Raw genomic sequence first — 18,146 nt, forward strand, 5'->3', positions numbered from 1 at the left:
AGCTTCCCGGCCATCTCTACCTCTGAACCAGTTCAGCAGCTTTTCAGGAAAGGAGCCTGAGCGCCTGTATCGAAACTCTTTCAGTCTCTCTCTCTCACGCTGTGCTGGAGACTGATGCAAACCTTCTAACGTATTTTTTAGTGGAACTAGCATGAAGCTCAGCAACTTGTTGGCTCATCTCAGGTATTCCTGCTCTTTGCTACCTCATATTTATCGCTCTGCCCTGACCTTACACTACTGCTCCATGGTTTGCTTGAGAATTAGCTGTATCTTAAAACAGGCTTTTCTTAATGATCAGTAACTCAAATGCTTGTACATACTCCTGTTAACAGAAAAAAATTTGGAGCTTGAGTAGAATTTGTTGCGCTGACAACGGGTCTGTGTTGATACGGTGTTACAGGCTGGTCTGCAAATACCTACTTGTGGTTTACTTGGCAGTGTGTGATTCTAGTTTACAAAAAATAAATAAATAAGGCTTCTCATTTCTTTTCTTTTCTGTATTCCTAGTAACGGCCACCCCAGCTGAAGATGTCTAACAATGGAGTTGAAACAGAAGACAAACCGCCTGCTCCTCCAATGAGAAATACCAGCACTATGATTGGATCGGGAAGCAAAGATGCTGGGACTTTAAACCATGGCTCAAAACCTTTGCCTCCCAACCCGGAAGAAAAGAAAAGGAAGGACCGATTTTATCGATCTATTTTACCAGGAGATAAAAGTACAGTATTTTGTCTCTTCTTATAAACCACCTGTCTGAATGTTGCTCTGAATGACCTTAGTTGAGCCACCTGATGCTTAATGATGGTTTAGGTTTTAGGAAATGGTGTGTGTTTGTTTCCTGCACAACTGTCCCTGCCACGTTTAATCCATCCCATTTACTCTGTTTTATGCTTGGTTTTGCTCTTGCTCTTTTAATTTTTTTTGTCCCCTTAAATTATAAGAATAGTGTCCCTGAATACTGGGACTAGCGCTGCCACTTCCCAGCCTGATTTGTCCTTAATGACCTTAAAATCGTAAAGTTATGTACCAATTACAAGGTGGCCAATTAAAGCTGGCATTGCCGATTCCTTTGGTGGGGAGCAGGGGGAGGTCTTTTGCTTGTTTGTTGTTTTAAACAGCAAATAATTTGAGTTAAGCATGACTAACAGTCCATCTCCTGCTAGGCCAGTCATATGTTACTGCATGGATGTTTACTCTGTCCTAACGTTTGGGTCAGGCATTTTCTACTTGCTGCAAGAATAATCAGTTACTGCAAATTCTTGTACATTTCTTGTGAACTGAAGGAATTTTCTTGTGTTATAGGGACTGTAACAGATGGAAATGGAGATAGGAACCGTGAACTGTACATGAAATTCTAATTTTTAAGATCAGGATATTTAAAAAGCACATCTCATGAATCTTTCAAAGTGATGTAAGGAAAAAAAAACCCACCTCTGTCCCCTAATATATGCTGGTTTCTTTTTATATCTGACCTATTTTTGGAGTTCCTCTTTCTAATGCATCAGCTTTTTGTAAAGTCTGCATTGCAATTGTATCTGGACACTGTGTAGCTAAAGTCAAGCCTAGGTATCTTCAGCTTCCTGGGCTTCAGGGGGGAGGCTGCTGCCTTCATTTTTCTTTGCGAGAAGACTAGTTGGAGTGATAGTTTCACTAATTTAAATACCCAAGATGTAAGTTCATTTTCTACAAAATATTGCAGCGTTCATTATTATTATTTTCTGATACCTTGGGCAACTTTGGATTGTTCTACAAATACAGATTTTTGATTCTGCAATCCAGAAACCCATGAACTCCATGTTAAAAGTTTGCTGGCTCTCAGTTAGAACTTGCCATTATGAGTATTAATCCTGAAAAGCTGCAGGATTTTTGTGTTGGTTTACTTAAGGGTGTGAGGGTTTTAAATCTCCAGGCTCAACAGTTGCAGAGAACAAAGAAATCACCTGAAATTGAGAGAGAGAGAGAGTAAAAGAAGTACAACCTGAAATGCTAGCTTGAACTGGATTTTAAGGGAGAGCTGCAAAAGTGAACGGTTCGGGTAAAATCAGCAGACAGACTGCCACTGATTTGAAGAGGCCTGCATTTACTGAAGATTGGCCAATGTGGCAGATGCTTCGAGACATGAGAGATTTTTGTTTAGCCAAGCCCAACAGAGCCTTCTGTTGCAATACACCTGCCCGAACAAGAATGGTTACTTCTGTCCTCTAATTCCTATCAAGCAAAAAATACCTTTAACACTGTCACCTTCACTTCAGATTGGTTGGTTTTCATCTTATGAAAACTTCTTCTAATCTCATGATGACAGCTAAATTCCCAGTGTCTTCTGCTGCTTAAATGTTAATGAAATTCCCAGGTGTTCAAACACCTCTCTTTGGTTTGTGGCTGAAATAATTTGTTTATTTGTTAGTTTGGCTGGACTAAAAGGAGAGTTGGTTTCCATTCAGATAGAGCAATGTAATTTTGGGCAAATCCATTACCTTTGGATCTTTCCCCAGGGAAGCCAGTGATTTGTGTTTAACTTCTCCTGGGATTGCAAAGAGCCTGTGAAGATCTAGAATGCTCAGTCGTTAATTTCGCTACAAATACGGATGTGGGCTCTTACATTGTAGCATGGGAGCTGCTGAAGTTGATGCTGTCAGTCCCTACAGAGAAGTGGGAGCTCTTCCCTCTGGACAGGGAACAGTACTGGAGCAGGCACTTCACGAAGGATGGGTGGGAAAGGTGGTGAAGAGGTTGTGCTTTATGCAAAGGTGCAGCTCAAGCCTGTGGAGTACTGCTGTGGAGCAGGCGACAGACTTGTTGAGAGCTTGTGGGTCCGGATCAGAGGGGAGGCCAACAAGGGGGGACATCTTCAGGGCATCTTTTACAGGTCACTGGGTCAAGAAGGGTGGTTCTAGTTGAAGGTGCTTTGGAAAGTGTCTTTTCCATTGTGCGACTCCTGTGCATGAACAGAGCTGTGGTGTGAAGGACACATGGGGCTTAAATCCTGGGCCAGTGACAGTTTGCCGGTGACGAGGAGCGCTTTCCATGGTGACAGGGGCAGCACTTTATTCGACTGTACCAGTGGAGGAGACCTTTCTCATCTCAGTATGCTTCAGGTTGTACTCACGGGCTTACTTCATGGTGGGACATCGTGCTTCCTAGTTGCAGCTCAAATTGCCAGAGCACAACAAGAAATTTATGGGTGGCTCTTGTAACAGCATTAGACGTGTGAGGTTTTCAGTGAGAAGGTGGTAAGGTGTTTGTGGGAATAAAGCACTTGGTGGTAGGTAGGCCTTCTTAAACAGATGTATAATTTTTCATATTTATTTTTTTAATTTAAGATTCTTCAAGGCTTTTTGACTCATTGCAAGGATAATCACTGTAGAAGGGGATTAAGTGTTCAGCAAGATTGGGAGTGCTCGTCTCTTTAATTCTTTTTATCTTATACCTCCTGCTATGACATAAATATCTGCTATAAAAAGTAATTATGTTATTAATGGCTTTTAGATCTGTCAGATTTTGGATCAAAAGCCTCTGAAGTTCATTGTCCTCTGAGACTGCTGGAGGAAAATCACTGAATTCATGTGCCAGCTTCATGTGTGTTCACACGATGGTGAATTCAGTCTATAAAAGCCTGAGTGTGGCAGGCGGGCAGATCTTAAAAAGTGAACAGAGCAATAATGGTTTCACCTGCTGTAACGTTATTGCTAAGGCAAAGTGATTTTAGTGTGAGTTTGTGCTAGCTGCCCCAAAGAGTTGTTGAGAGGGAAAATGCAAAGGGTTGAGATGCTGTAGGAAATGGCTGCAGGAAACTGAGATAACTGGGAGAACATTAACTGCTTCAGGGGTATGAAAACAATTTAAGTCATAAATGCAGAAAAATCTCTTCCTGTTTCTGTATTGCAGCGTAGCTGTACTGAAACTCTGCTGATGTGTTGAACACGAACAGAGAGCTGGAGTGTTGATGTGACAGAGGCCGTTATGTTATTTAATCAGTCCCTCCAGAACTGTTTTGATTGCTCTGTGTAGCTGAGGCTCGTTCAGGCCAGCATCTCCTGCTTTAGATAAGTTAGCAGTCAGCAGTCATCTCAGTTTGCTGGTTGAATGGATAGTGGAACGGTTGGTTGAAGAGAAGATCGTTGGGATTTGGGTGTGCAGCAGGTAGCTCAGGCTGGCTGAATGTAGAAATAAAAAAACCACATAAGTATATTGACTTCTGGATAGCAACCTAATGCCCTTAAGCTTTCTTAGGGATAAATTAAAATCTACTATGGCAGTCGTCCTGGACCATGTGTGGGTGTGCATCACCCACGCAGCACTCCTGCATAACGGTGCTAGTACAGGTGCCCTCTTCTTCCTCACCTGAGTGATGGGCTTCTAGGCTGAGCTGACACCTTACTCCTCAGCAGTGCTATAGAATGTGGTGCCTCTGATGGCTCTGTGCACCTCTTTTCCTCTTTCTTTGCATCCACCTCTAGCGCATGCAGATTATTCTGTATACCTGCTGGATGCAGCTGCTTGTTCCTTTCTTGGCAGGCCCCCATGCTGCAGATGCTCACCATCTGCTAACCAGCAGCTGCTTCTCTCTCCTCCTAGCTCCACGCTCTGTGATGGCTCCTCTAGCACGGCAGCTTTCTCTCCTCCTTCCCCTTGGCAACTCTGTCGCTCTTCTACGATTCAGCTTCCCCCATCCCTTTTGTTTGAAAGAGGGATCGAAAACAATCTGTTCCATCTTCGTGTCCCAAATGGAGCATCTGATCTTTTTTTTTTTTTCTCCAAAATTACTCTGTGCAACAGTAACTCTGTAATGACACAGAGAACAGTGCCAGAGCTGGCACTGAAGGAAATAGGATTTGGTCCTTTGGGGCGAGCCCTGACCGTCCCTGCACAACTAACCACCAGCAGCATCTTAAATAATTGCAATATTGAGCATTAGCCTCACAGGTTTCTGAAATACCTGGGGTTTGGCATTCATGTTGCCAAAAATGCACTGGGGAATGTCAGCCACGAAACAAATTCTGTTTGGCCTTAGATAAAAATGGTAGCAGCTGGGAAGCATAAGTGGTTTAGTCACCTTCTCCTGGCTCTGCTGATTTTATAACTGCAAGCAGCAGCAAATCCGAGTAGAACGTGGTTCTTCCTTAAACTGATCTCAATTTCTTGAATGCAATAATTATTAAAAGGAAGGTGGAGTCCTTAATATGTCATGAATATGGATGAACTTAATCCAAGGCATAATGATAATCTTGTTTGAAGACCCGACTTTAAAATTTGCAGGGTGCATCTGCTTTGATTTATTTCCTTTCCTGTTTCTTCATGACTTTGCTCCTCACCTGCCAGATTCTGCCCTCTTGCTTTGTGTCTTCAAAGCCTGTTATTAAAACCACATTTAGTTCATTTCGTGAGGAGAAAAATATAAATGGTTTTGCTCATATAAAATTTTGTAGCAGAAGCACACATGTTATATTTGATTTTCTTCATAAACTGTTTTGAGGAAGTAGGATGAAGGAAGCAATTTATAAGCAGCATTTGTAGTTAATTTTGTCCCTGTCTTAATATGAGAGGCAAGTGTATATTTAACAGCACTTTTCTTTTTTTTACAGTTGCTTAAAACAATGAATAAAAAAATGTGTTCAAAACTGCATGGCTTCCACTTACTGCCACTGTAGTGCTTTTGACTCTGACCTGTATAAGTTTGAGTGAATATTTTAGGTAAATAACTCTTGTGCTGTTGAGTCTAGACCTACTGGTTGATACTTGACATACCCAAAATATCAGTTTCTTTGTCTTACGCTTGTCCTGTTACACGACTTGGATTTTTGTTGTCCACTTGCTGTGCTGCTCTTAACTGAGGTAACGAAGTTTTTAAACTTGCTATTTGTCTGCCCCAGATTGAAATCCTATGACTAGCAAAGGGTGGGCAGCTAAATTGGAAGTTGTAGGGGAGATTTTAATTCTTGATGGATTTATGGATTTTGTTGTTATCTCTTCCAGCCAATAAAAAGAAGGAGAAAGAGCGGCCAGAGATCTCCCTCCCTTCAGACTTCGAACACACAATTCATGTGGGGTTTGATGCAGTCACAGGAGAATTCACAGTAAGTGAATCTGGAGGAAAAGAGAACTGTGTGGTTTGGTTTATTGCTGGGAGGAGCCAGGACCCATTAATCTTTTATATAGTAATGCTGCAAAGGCTATTACCATCATCTAGTTTGATCTCCTTTGAAATACATCTGCAGAGGTTACCCACTAATTCCTGGTGAGAGACTGTTTGTCAAACTTGGCACATCCCAGGAGCCCAGGCTACCAGCAAACTTTTCCTTTCCTGTTTTGTCGGCTGATGTGAACAGCAAAACATGGTATATCTCTCCTCCTTTCCTCTCCCCTCCTCTTCTAGAGCTGAATTAGGTTTACAGTGTAGTCTCTGTCTGCTAAGTGGGGGTCTGAGAGCTCCCCTTTAGGAGACGCACTGCTGTGCATAACTACTTATGACAGACTGTGTATGTGCTGTCCTAAGGCTAAATGTCATATCCTTTTATGTTTTTTTAGTTGAAATGCAAAATACTATGAAGACAGAATTGTATTTCAGCATATTACTCTTGTTAATTTGATTATGAGATAGTATTTAATAGCAGCAGAAGGTGTTTGTGAGCAGCTGTTTTTACCTGTCTTTAATATGCTTCTTTTTCAGGGACTTTGTGCTCCTAATCTGAATCATGTGTGCAGTTGTGTTTTGCATGTCAGCCTCTAGACTTGCCCAAGTTAACCTAGGCGTACCGGTGGAGTATTACCTGCATAGTGCAGCCATCCTTTTGAGCAGGGAGGATAACTATTGATAAAGGATCCCAGTCAGTTGCCACTTCATCTATACAACCTGTTATTCTTTCTGGTGATGAAAGGCACAGGTCTGGTTGTACCTCAGATGTATTTATTTCTGGGCTGAGATGATGCCCCTGTAATGAAATTCTGAGCTTCATATGCAACATTAACATCTCTGCTTTCCCAGCTCTGGTTACAATAGGCACCAAACTGCTATTATCAGAGAACTCCAGTGCTACAAGAAGAGTCGAATGAGTTGTGTGTGCATTGTGCTAGATGCTAGTTGTAGTTATGTGTATGTTATGTAGTTAGTGTGTATGTAGTAACAGTGTGTGTTACTTCCATAGTCTTTGTTGAATATATGTAAATATGTGTATACCAGTGCATAAAGGGTTTTTTCCTGCTTGGGGCTCTTCCTGAACTGCAGTATTTAAGTCTCCTCCTTTCTGTCTTTCGAGTTTTGGTCTTCAAAGGATGTGGGGCTCACCCAGAGCCCCGTGAGCAGAGTGGCGTTTGCACGTCCGTGTAAGGAACGTGTGACTTGTAACACAGCCAGTGACTAGGAAGGTATCGATCCACCACCTCTTTTGCTTTCCTCTCCTCATTTCTGTTTCCCTATAACCACAGAAACCGTGTGGCAGAGTTGTGGTGGCGGGTGTGTGTGCTGTCAACAACCTTAGGCTGACCGAGCTAACAAGGTGCATCTCCCCACAGGGAATGCCGGAACAGTGGGCGCGTTTACTGCAGACTTCCAACATCACCAAGTCGGAGCAGAAGAAGAACCCCCAGGCAGTGCTGGACGTGTTGGAGTTTTACAACTCCAAGAAGACCTCAAACAGCCAGAAGTACATGAGTTTCACAGGTACGTGGTGATCGTCACATATGGCTGCTTTGTCCAACTTTCCATTAGTCGCTGCGTGTGAAGTTTCTCTCATTTAATCAACAAGTAGATGCTGTCTTTTCAAGGAAAATGTGAGTGAGAGTCTCTGGCTCCTCAAGTACCCCTCTTCCTTTAAAACACTGCTCTGTTAATCCTGATGCCCAACGTAGCTGCAGAAGAGGAGGTCTGGCTAAATCCCCAAACCACACAGGTTTGCTGAAGCTTACAGCCAGAATCTGGAAGAAGACAGATCCCAGAGTGTTGGTGTTGGGTTCACAGTGATGAAGATCCCTGGAGAAAACAGGCAGCTAAATTTTGCACCAGTTTCAGTTTCCAGTGTGGGTGTGGATGTTGCTTCATGCATGCTTGGGGTGGAGGGTTGATCTGCTTCTGTGGCCATGATTGAGGAGTATGCCTCAGCTGCGTGGTGCTTGGTAACTGCTGGCTGGATTCCTCTAAAAATCAAAGCTGCCAAGGTTTTGTGCCTCCTTTGTATGGATTACCTGCCTGCTGGAGGACTTCTGCAATGACCCCTCCTTTTCCCTTTCAGCTGTAACTCCTTCCCTTTCTAAATATTAATCCCTGCTTTTCTTCTTTTAAGAGGATAAAGCCATGTCACCAAAACTGGTATTAATTAAGAAGGCTCCAGGCAGGGATAAAAGCACAAATCTTCCCCATATGTGTCTGGATAGTCAGAAAAGAAGTCCACTGGTTGGCTTGTGGGGATCTCTGGGATCTCTGTCTCTATTCCAGGAAGTTTAGGTGGCTGGGACTGAACATCTTGCAGGTCTTGGGCTAACTGCGATGCCTCTGCTGGTGATTTAGCCCACCAAAAATATTCTGTATATGGATGGAGGACAGTATTCATTCAGGTGTTGCTCTGGGAAATTCCACTGTTCTGCAGCAGGGATTTGGGGCCACTGCATTTGTCTGAAGAATTTTTTACCCCCTATTCCCATATCTGCCAGGAGTCACCTTGTTCTGGGGAGCTGAAGGTAACGCCTAGGTTTGGGAGCAGCCTTTCTTCCTGCCTCTTCCAAAGGGAGCTTGTCCCTTTCGCCTTTCCCCATTGCTGCTCATTTATAACAGCATTATTATCTGTCTCCTTCAGATAAATCAGCAGAGGATTACAATTCATCAAATACATTGGTAAGACTTTTATTCGCATTCTGTCTCAAGTTTCAGAATTTAAAAACTTGCATGAAGTAGTGTTAGCTACATGTAAACTTTCGGTTTGCTTAGTGTTTAAAATCTGAACTGTATATATTGTGAATATATGTTTATAAAAACATGTGAATATATGTTTATAAAAACAGGCAAATTATCCTAGAAAGGCATGCTGCTCTTTTTTCCTTTTTCCTTTTTTTTTCAACTGGGGGAAAATCAAGTAGACAGAAGAAACTTTTATTAGTGAACAGTGAATTAGTGAATAGAAATAAGGGAATTAAGGAATAGAAATAGTTATGTTTTCATAAAAGTTGATTTGTTCCTGTATCTAGAAGTTGATAACTGCTCTGTTTTATACGTCTCTATAAACATCTGTGATCTAACAAAGTTTAATTACTAACCTGCAAGCTCTGATTGACCAAAACTAATGTAGATTAGTGTTGATTAACCAAACTAATCTCCAGCAGAAAAGGAAATAGAAGGTTCTCCTCCTCTGTGCTTGACCTTTAGTCTGTCCTTACCAGGGCAGGCACCACTCCTGTTTGCTTTGTTAGGGAATATGAGCTGAAAAGCTCTGTAACATTTCTGTATATGTGTGTGAGATGGAAGAAACAAAACTTTCAATTTAAGATGATTCATAAACCCCCACAATTCCCTCATCTCTTGTTTTCTCACTGCCGTGCCATTATCTGGAGTTGGCTTTTTCTGGAGGCTTCTTTCCCTTCTGGAGGCAGCATATTCAGATCTGACTGTTTAGGACTCTATGAAAAGCAGAATGTTTCTGCTGTTGTTCATTATTACATGTCATTGTATGCCAATCCTTGGGAGCTTAGAATATCTGAGGCTGTTGGATTTTAAAGTAAATCCTGAAAAAAGCAGTAGTTACCAGTCTACTGTGGTAGTCTGATGTTTGTAGAAGACACTGGGTTGCCTTAAAGTTTGGAGATATTCAGGAAATTCCCAGTACGTAGGTGTTTTTTCTTGTGGCTTCTAACAGGCTAAGCTTTTGTGTTATGTGAAGTGCACATTAGCAATTATGTCAGGATGTTGGTGACTTCAAGTATTTTAGGTTCAGTGAAATACTATGTTGTTTTCCCTCTTTTCCAGAGAGAACTTTATTTTAATACCTTTTTCCCTGCTACTCTTAGGGAACTGATGATGCACAAGCAGAACTGGTCTAGTGGAGGATTTCATCAAGTTTATTTTGCAGTCATAGAATCACAGAATGGTTTGGGTTGGAAGGGACCTTAAAGATCATCCAGCTCCAGCCTTCCCCCTGCCACGGGCAGGGACACCTTCCACTAGCCCAGGTTGCCCAAAGCCCCGTCCAACCTGGCCTTGAACCCTTCCAGGGAGGGGGCAGCCACAACTTCTCTGGGCAACCTGTGCCAGTGTCTCACCACCCTCACAGGGAACAATTTCTTCCTTAGATCTCATCTAAATCTACCCTCTTTCAGCTTAAAACCGTTATCCCTTGTTCTGTCCCTACACTCCCTGTAGTCCATGTCCTTCTTATGTTGGGGGCCCCAGAGCTGGACACATTACTCTGGGTGGGGTCTCACAAGAGTGGAGTAGAGGGGGAGGATCCACTCCCTCGACCTGCTGGCCACACTCCTCTTACTGCAGCCCAGGACATGGTTGGCTTTCTGGACTGCAAGCACACCTTGTCGGGTCATGTTGAGCTTCTTAGCATAAAGACATTGACCTGCTCAAGCGGGTCCAGAGGATGCCAGAAAGATGATCGAGAGGCTGGAGCACCTCCCCTGTGAGGACAGGCTGAGAGAGTTGGGGTTGTTCAGCCTGGAGAAGAGAAGGCTCCGGGGAGACCTTAGAGCGGCCTCCCAGGACTGAAAGGGGCTACAGGAAAGGGGGGAGGGACACTTGATCAGAGAGTGAGGGGATAGGAACAGGGGTAACGGTTTTTAACTGACAGAGGAGATCAGGCAGTGCTGCCATGCCCCTCTGTTTACCATGCAGGCTCAGGATGCTGGAGTTTGAATTTCTCATATATTTTAACTTTCTTGCCTGTCCTTACTATTTTTCTGTGCTTTTTTCAATGCAGTCTCTGTTAAGAGCTTAACCCAATGTTTGTGATTTGTTTATAACAGGAGACTGAGTTTTTAACTTTGCTATTTGTGTAACCACATACAGAATGTGAAGGCTGTCTCTGAGACTCCCGCAGTGCCCTCCATGTCTGAAGATGAAGATGATGAAGATGATGCAGCTCCACCTCCCGTGATAGCTCCGCGACCTGAACACACAAAATCTGTGAGCAGAAATATTTCCTTCAGCCCCTGCTGCTGCAGTCTCAGTTGGATCTTGACTGTGGCTCCTCATCCATGCTGTGTGGCATGGTGCTGAGCCCTTCTTGGGAGCAGGAGGGCGGAGGTGGCAGCCATTCCTTCTGGAAGAGCACCTTTGTATTATCACCTGCCTTGTTTGTGGGGGACAAGAGCATCCTTGCTTAGTGATGTTAGCTGTTAACAAAGTAGCTATAGAAATGCATCCCTGACAGCAATAACAAGATGAATATAAGTGTTTAAGCCTTCATCTGATTTGTATTAACATGTATATTTTTCTCAATGAAATTAGATATATACCCGCTCTGTGATAGACCCCATTCCTCCTCCTACCAGAGATGTGGCGACCTCTCCTATTTCTTCTCCCTCGGAAAACAGCACAACAGTGCCTGACATGCTGGTCACGAACACGGAGAAACAAAAGAAAAAGCCAAAGATGTCAGATGAAGAGATCTTGGAAAAAATAAGTATGTCTTTTTTTTTTTTTTAAAAAAACAAAATTCCAGGTCCTGCTGTGTTGATTTCTCAAAATCTTCATAAACTGAAATGTTTTGACATTCCCATTTTAAGATTCCTGACTGAAGACATTGTGTTGTGACTGTGTGCCAAAATTGGGGGCAGATGTAAGGAGGGAGCGTAAATGTAAGCTGAGCACCTGTGATGCCAACTGAAGTCCCTGGGGAGTTACAGATCCTCAGGCTTTGCAAAACAAGCCCTGAATAAGTAACATCTACTTAACTATGAAGTCTGAGATTGTTCCAGATCTTGATATTCTGTAGCTCTGGAGTATGGATGATTATATTGAAATGTTAGACATAGGGTGTCTAAAAGATGGAGAGAAAATTAATGCATCCCCAAGTTCACCTTCTGCATTACCATGGTGTAAAGTGACTTGGTTATTTTTAAGTGCCTTAACATTGTGTGGGTAACCAAATTAGTGGTTGTTTCTGAGAAAAATTCACCATGTCTCTTTGCTGTGTCCTAGTGTCTTTAACAGTCCCTACCTTCAGTTCAAGTGCTCCTCTGCTGCCTGGTATTTTTGGGTTATGCTGTGGCATATCCAACAGCTGAACCAGCTCTTCTGTGCAACTGATTGCTATCCTCAGCCTGGGCCTTTATTAGGGTAGAGCATTTCTCAGTCTTTGAACTGCTAATCCTGTATTAATGACACACATGCCTTGCTTGTCAGTTGATGTAAATTATGTTAGCTCCCCTGTGGTCAGGCTGGTCCCCTCAGTTGAGAGTATACCCCTAAAGGTCAGTATGAAGCAAAGACTAGGATCTAGATGAAGGAAAACATAATCTGAGGATGTAACTTTGAAAAAATGAAATTAAAATGGCATCTTGGTACCTCATTCCTCTAAATAAAGCCTAAATCAAATTGATGGCATGTTAACTGGAACTGCTTGCTATTGGAAAACTCATACCCATTGTTTTCAAACAGCAGCTTCACTCACTTAATTGCACTATTAAGGGTTCAGGCCATTTTTGTGACCAGATAGGGCAAGGAGGGACAGTGGCAGGAAAAAGGTGCTATTCTAATACAAATACACTAATTTCTGTAATGAAGAGAAGTGTAAGTGCTGCTCTGAGGAGTGTCAGGTGGCAGATATGCCTTCTGACACCTTGCTTGCTCCAGCAAGTGGTGTTCAGTGCTGATCTGATTCTTTAGCACTGCGGGGTTTCATTTATAAATATATGGGTGTGTGTGAAGTTCAGTGGCCTTTGTTAGGTTTCAGCTTCTAGATGTGGACTAGTCGGAAATAAGCATGAAGCCTAATGCTGTTGTAAACTGATGCTTTTTCACTGAGGGTAGCGGAGTTGTACTTGTGCAAAGACATCCAACCCTTTCATGTTTTATTTTGGCATGTGAATAAAATGACTAAAATCTTAAAGCATGTGATGTTTACACATACTGAAGATGTGCAAAGGTTAAAAGGAGGATGATAAATCTCCACTTCTTAGGGTTAACTCAGCTTTGCTGCAAACATTAATGAATCCTCACCTGACTTTTTGGGAGGTAGGAAACATTACCCTATTTTACAGATGAAAGCATTAAACAGGGCAAGATTGGCAACTGCCTCTTGTCACTGCAGCACCGTCCTGTCACTGCCTTGGGGAAACATTTGCCTGTCTCACAGTCTGAACTTGCAGCCTGTGTTAGGCTTTGAGGGAAAGTTTACGAACATTTGTTCAGAAATGCTTGTCCTCAGGGCAGACAGCACTGCTTCCATAATTGTATAATGGGGTTTATATAGTCGGATTTCTTTTTCCCCCTCTCCTCCCCAAACACGGACCATATTCCCTTCCTTTACCTCTGTCTGCCCTAAACTCTGTGGATTTGGCTGTTCTCCAGTAGTGTCTGAAAATAGCCTGCTCTTACTCTGCTTGCTACTGGATTTCTTGGCCTAATGACCATGAGCAGTTTCTTTGCCAATATACATCTGTTTAGGCTCAGCCCTCAACCCCTGTGAAAGCAACACCATATGTTGGCAGCTTGAGTGACTTGCAAACACCAGCTCAGATGCAGCTCTGCATCCCTTCATCCTATTAGCCACCCTGGTGCTGGTAGAGAGGAAACTTTGCTCCCAGCTGAGCTCTAGGAATTGCTGGCTCTAATTTCTTCAGCCTAAAAAAGGTGCGATTCCTGCCTGCTATAGGGGCAGTGAATATCAGTTAATGTTTGCAGGGAGCATTGAGTTTCACTGATGCTCCTTTTGTCAGCTTCTCTGATGTACCCCTTGACAGCCCACCGTGCAGTTTGCAGGACTCCAGCGCATCTGTGCAGCCTGCCCTTGTGCTGAGAGCTCCTTCCCCTCGTACAGAACACACTGTGTGCCTTGTGGATACCAAATCCACCCTGAGCCTGAGCGGCCCCTCACCGCGCAGAACACCAGGCAACGTGTTTTTCCCTCCGAGGCATGCAGTAATACACTTTCTTCTGGTTGAACAGCCACGTTAGGGAAACATGAGCTGGGATTGCCTCAGGTTGCTCTCCAAAATCAGCGCAACGCTGCAGTCACAAGGTGACTGCTGCTAAAACCTGCACTGGCTGTTGGGTTGCTAGAAGAGCAGCTGAACAATGGCCAGGCCAGGGGAGGTTTGGCTCTGAAGGGTCTCTCCAGCTTCCCTCCCGAGCCTTGCAACCCAGTCCCCAGGTCAGCAATGGCTTTGGTCATGCCAGTATGGAAACGTCATAAATACTTTTGTTCTGTCAGAAATTGTTGTGCTGTAAGGAAATCTTTGGCTAGATTTGCAACAGACTGTTGGCCTGAAGATAAATGCGGCCCTGGCCTCAAAATTCAGAGCGTAGTGCAAGAACATCTTAGATCAACCAGTGTGTTGAAGCTGGGGGTGACTTCTAAGTTGCAGCGTTCCAGCAAATAATTGTATTTACGTGTGTGAGGGCTGTGTATCCCCATCCTGTGCCTCGCAGTGTGCAGTCACCGGCTGCTAGTAAAGATTAAATGTGCTTTATGTCTGTGTTCCACCATTTCTGAAGGGAAATACCTGTGAGGGGGGAATGCTGCAGCTGGTATGTGTGTAAATAACTGAGGACTTCCTTGGTGTTCATGTGCTTCTGGATTTCTGACAAATGGTTCATGAGACTTGGCAGAGCCCGCTGTGGCCGTGGGGCTGCTCTTAACATACAGTTGGTTCTTATAGCTGTACAAAAAAGTACTTATAAAATGCTCTTGGTGTTTTTTTTTTTTTTTGTAGAAAGTATTGTGAGTGTGGGCGATCCAAAAAAGAAGTACACGTGTTTTGAGAAGATCGGACAAGGGTTAGTATATGCTCCTTTTCTGTCCTATACCTTTCCTTCTGTTAAGAAGGAAGCATTGAAACCACGCTAAGTTAGTTTGCTGGAAAAGTCATTGGTGATGCTTTGGAGAGTTTATTTTGTTTGGTTATTTTTTGTTTTCTTTTTCTTTTGTATTTTTCAGGGGTTTTTGCTTGTTTTAGTGGGTTCCACACACACCACACCCCCCACACCTCCCCCCAAGCTCTTCTCCCTTTCCTGGCAAAATCTTGAGTCACAGGGACTGGGGTTTTTGTGTGATTGTGTTTTAATATAAGTAAATATGTCATTAGATGATCAGGTTGCTAAATATAGCTGCAAGCAGGGAAGGAACTGCTTATTTTCAGCATGCAAGACAATTTTCAATTACAGATTTGCTTTCTGAATCAACTCTCCTCGATGTGGGTGTTGTGCCCCTCTTAGGGTAGGGGGAAAGTAGGTGTTGTGCGAGAGGCAAATCAGTGCAAATCACTGAGAGATCTGCTGTCAGCTCCATGTGCTGAGGCTCAAACTCCTGTTTCCCTCTCTACAAATGCCACATTTGTTTACTTTAGCTGATCCTGTCCTCTGTAATCATGTTGAGCAGTCTGCAGGCCAGGGCAGTGCAGTCATGCCAGTTTAAATGGGATCAACTCACAGTCCTACAAGCTGTGCTAAGTTGCTGGTTGAGCAGCAAGGGTTTGGATGACCATAGTGTCCCTTATTAGGAGCTTTGTTCCTCATAAATTCTCTGGCTTCAGCTCCAGCAGCAGTCTCGGCTCAGAAATATTTCAGATGATATTTACCACTGGAATTATTGCATGAGAAGGAATGAGACTGAGAGCACTTTGAAGAGACAAGTGGGAAGGGGCGTGTGTTAAGCTGTCAGTCATGCTATGAAGCACTGATAAATGTTTTTTTTCTTTTCTCTCTTTTGTTTAGAGCGTCAGGTACAGTTTACACGGCAATGGATGTAGCTACAGGACAGGAGGTAAGTGCAACCAGAATACCACAGCAGTGGATTTTGGATTATGTCCTAAAAGTTCAAGTTGATGCTACAAAATAAAGATGGTCTTTCAGGGGTTCATGACATCTGATTTTTAATGAGGTATTTATTTCCTTACTAATGAGGCATGGTCGAGTGGTCTGAGCAGAGAACTGGAAAAAATGATTTCCCAAGTTGTCATTTATGAATCATTTCATATTTATAAAAAAATTTTCTGTGACCACAAAGGCTAGAAGCAAATGTTTGGACTGGGTAGTTCCTCAGTAGAACTTTATCTCTTGATCCCCAAGATTCCCGCCTGTCCCCATTTAAACCTTTTATATGCCCTCTGCTTTTTTGCTTCCTACACTTAAACTAATTGACTTACATAGAAATAGTTCCTCTCCCACCCTTTGCCCACTTGCTTTCTGCCCTTGAATTGAGAGACAAGAAATGTCTGTCTGTCCTTTTTTTCCCCCTCCTGAATATTGAAAAGTGCCCTTCGTATTGCATGCATGCATAATAAACTAGTAGTGACGGATATGCAGCATCTGTGGAAACCATTATTGCTAGATGGAGGATTTTTAAAGAGGAAAGTGTATGCATTATTCCAAATATATTGATGGAAGTCTGCAGCAATGCGTGTCTGCTTTGCATTTGTACAATGTCAGGGTTATCCACCAGTAAATTTCATAATTGTGGTTTTTGCTGAAGCTCTTTCACCCTTTTTTTTCCAGTTCCTGAATCACAGAATGGTTTGGGTTGGAAGGGACCTTAAAGATCATCCAGTTCCAACCTCCCCCCTGCTACGAGCAGGGACACCTTCCACTAGCCCAGGTTGCCCAAAGCCCTGTCCAAGCTGGCCTTGAACCCTTCCAGGGGCAGCCACAGCTTCTCTGGGCAACCTGTGCCAGTGTCTCACCACCCTCACAGGGAAGAATTTCCTCCTATATGGACCAACTGCAGAAACTCACAGAGTTACTAAATGGCTGAGCAAACCGTGATGAAAAAGTGCTTTGCCACTTCACCTGAATGTGGGACTAAAATAATCAACACTGGTACTGGCAAGTTTCTGGGAGACTCCTGTAATAACCCTTTACTTGGTCTTTCTTTGCTGCAGGTTGCAATCAAACAGATGAATTTGCAGCAGCAGCCCAAAAAAGAACTGATTATTAATGAAATCCTTGTGATGAGGGAAAACAAAAACCCCAATATTGTCAACTACTTGGACAGGTATGTCACAATTTGAAGAGTTCACAAAGGGGCTCTGGAAAACACTTCCTTGTTGCTGTCTTAAGTGGTCCTTTTGCAGCTTAAAGCAGGTGTAGGACAACCTTGCATTGTTTAATGCAGGTGGAAATGTTGGGGTGCGGGCAGCTTTGTGGTCTCTCTCCATATCGTAGGAGAAAGGTGTCTGAATCGGTATTAGTTGGGGTATCTAGGCTCTCTTCAGAGATGCTGGCAGCAAAGGTCGTAGCAGTATGCTGTCAGGACTGTTTTTTCAGCTCTGTCCTTTGCCAAGTTTGACACAACAAGCCATTTCCTTCCTGCCACTAGAGAAGAAATAGAAATAGTTTGAACTGTGTTATTTGTATTTGCTTTCCTCTTCCTCCTCTTTTCTCTTTCACTAAGCAATGCTGACATTCTGCTTGCAGAGGAGCAGACTCCTTCCAGGGTTAGATAGTAATCTTTTCCCTGTTGCTGTCCGCTGAGGTTTTCTGCACAGTAGCAGAACAATGACAAGGGTGAATGACATGTGACACATAACCAAGCAAAGGCTGCTTTTTTGGGGGTGTGAAACAGGGAGAAAAGGAGACCTGGTACAGACAGAAGAACTCTTTGGAAGACAGAGGGAACGGGGTTATTCCTTGCTCAGAGCTGGGCTTTGTGGTCTCATACACATGCTGTGGCTCACGCTCCTGCTCAGCTTTGGATACGTTACATCTGTATGGAACGCCTCCTCCTTGAATCCCTGCTTCTTACCACGAGAGCTTATCTGTGTACAGACCTGCTCTGCTTGTTCTTGAGCTGATGTCCCTTGGACTACGACAATAACAGAGCAGAGGCAAGGAGCACAGTGGCTGCTGCACTGAGTGTAAACTGTTTTTAAAATAAACGTGTAATTCTTGCGTCTCCCCTGTTTGAATTCCAGGAAACAGTCACAAACTGTCAGCATTGAAATCTGGGGTGTACAGAAAGCCCAACAGGCAAAAGCATTGCGCGGTGGTTTAAATTCACCAT

At 43.3% G+C, this 18,146-nt stretch overlaps 1 protein-coding gene across 8 annotated transcripts in view; it reads left to right on the plus strand.

Annotated features, from left to right (window-relative positions):
• The window catches only part of PAK1 (p21 (RAC1) activated kinase 1), an 83,933-nt gene that overhangs the window by 43,430 nt on the left and 22,357 nt on the right, over positions 1–18,146 (plus strand). For all 8 annotated transcript variants that reach the window (XM_074860446.1, XM_074860440.1, XM_074860439.1 and 5 more), the window contains 9 exons: positions 508–718; positions 5,974–6,074; positions 7,510–7,657; positions 8,787–8,824; positions 10,994–11,110; positions 11,435–11,609; positions 14,863–14,926; positions 15,863–15,911; positions 17,026–17,138. In XM_074860446.1, coding sequence (XP_074716547.1) covers positions 529–718; positions 5,974–6,074; positions 7,510–7,657; positions 8,787–8,824; positions 10,994–11,110; positions 11,435–11,609; positions 14,863–14,926; positions 15,863–15,911; positions 17,026–17,138 — 995 coding nt within the window. In that variant the 5' untranslated portion in view covers positions 508–528. The remainder of the gene's footprint in view (positions 1–507; positions 719–5,973; positions 6,075–7,509; positions 7,658–8,786; positions 8,825–10,993; positions 11,111–11,434; positions 11,610–14,862; positions 14,927–15,862; positions 15,912–17,025; positions 17,139–18,146) is intronic.

This window comes from Strix uralensis, chromosome 2 (genome assembly GCF_047716275.1).
Source record: "Strix uralensis isolate ZFMK-TIS-50842 chromosome 2, bStrUra1, whole genome shotgun sequence".
NCBI lineage: Eukaryota > Metazoa > Chordata > Aves > Strigiformes > Strigidae > Strix > Strix uralensis.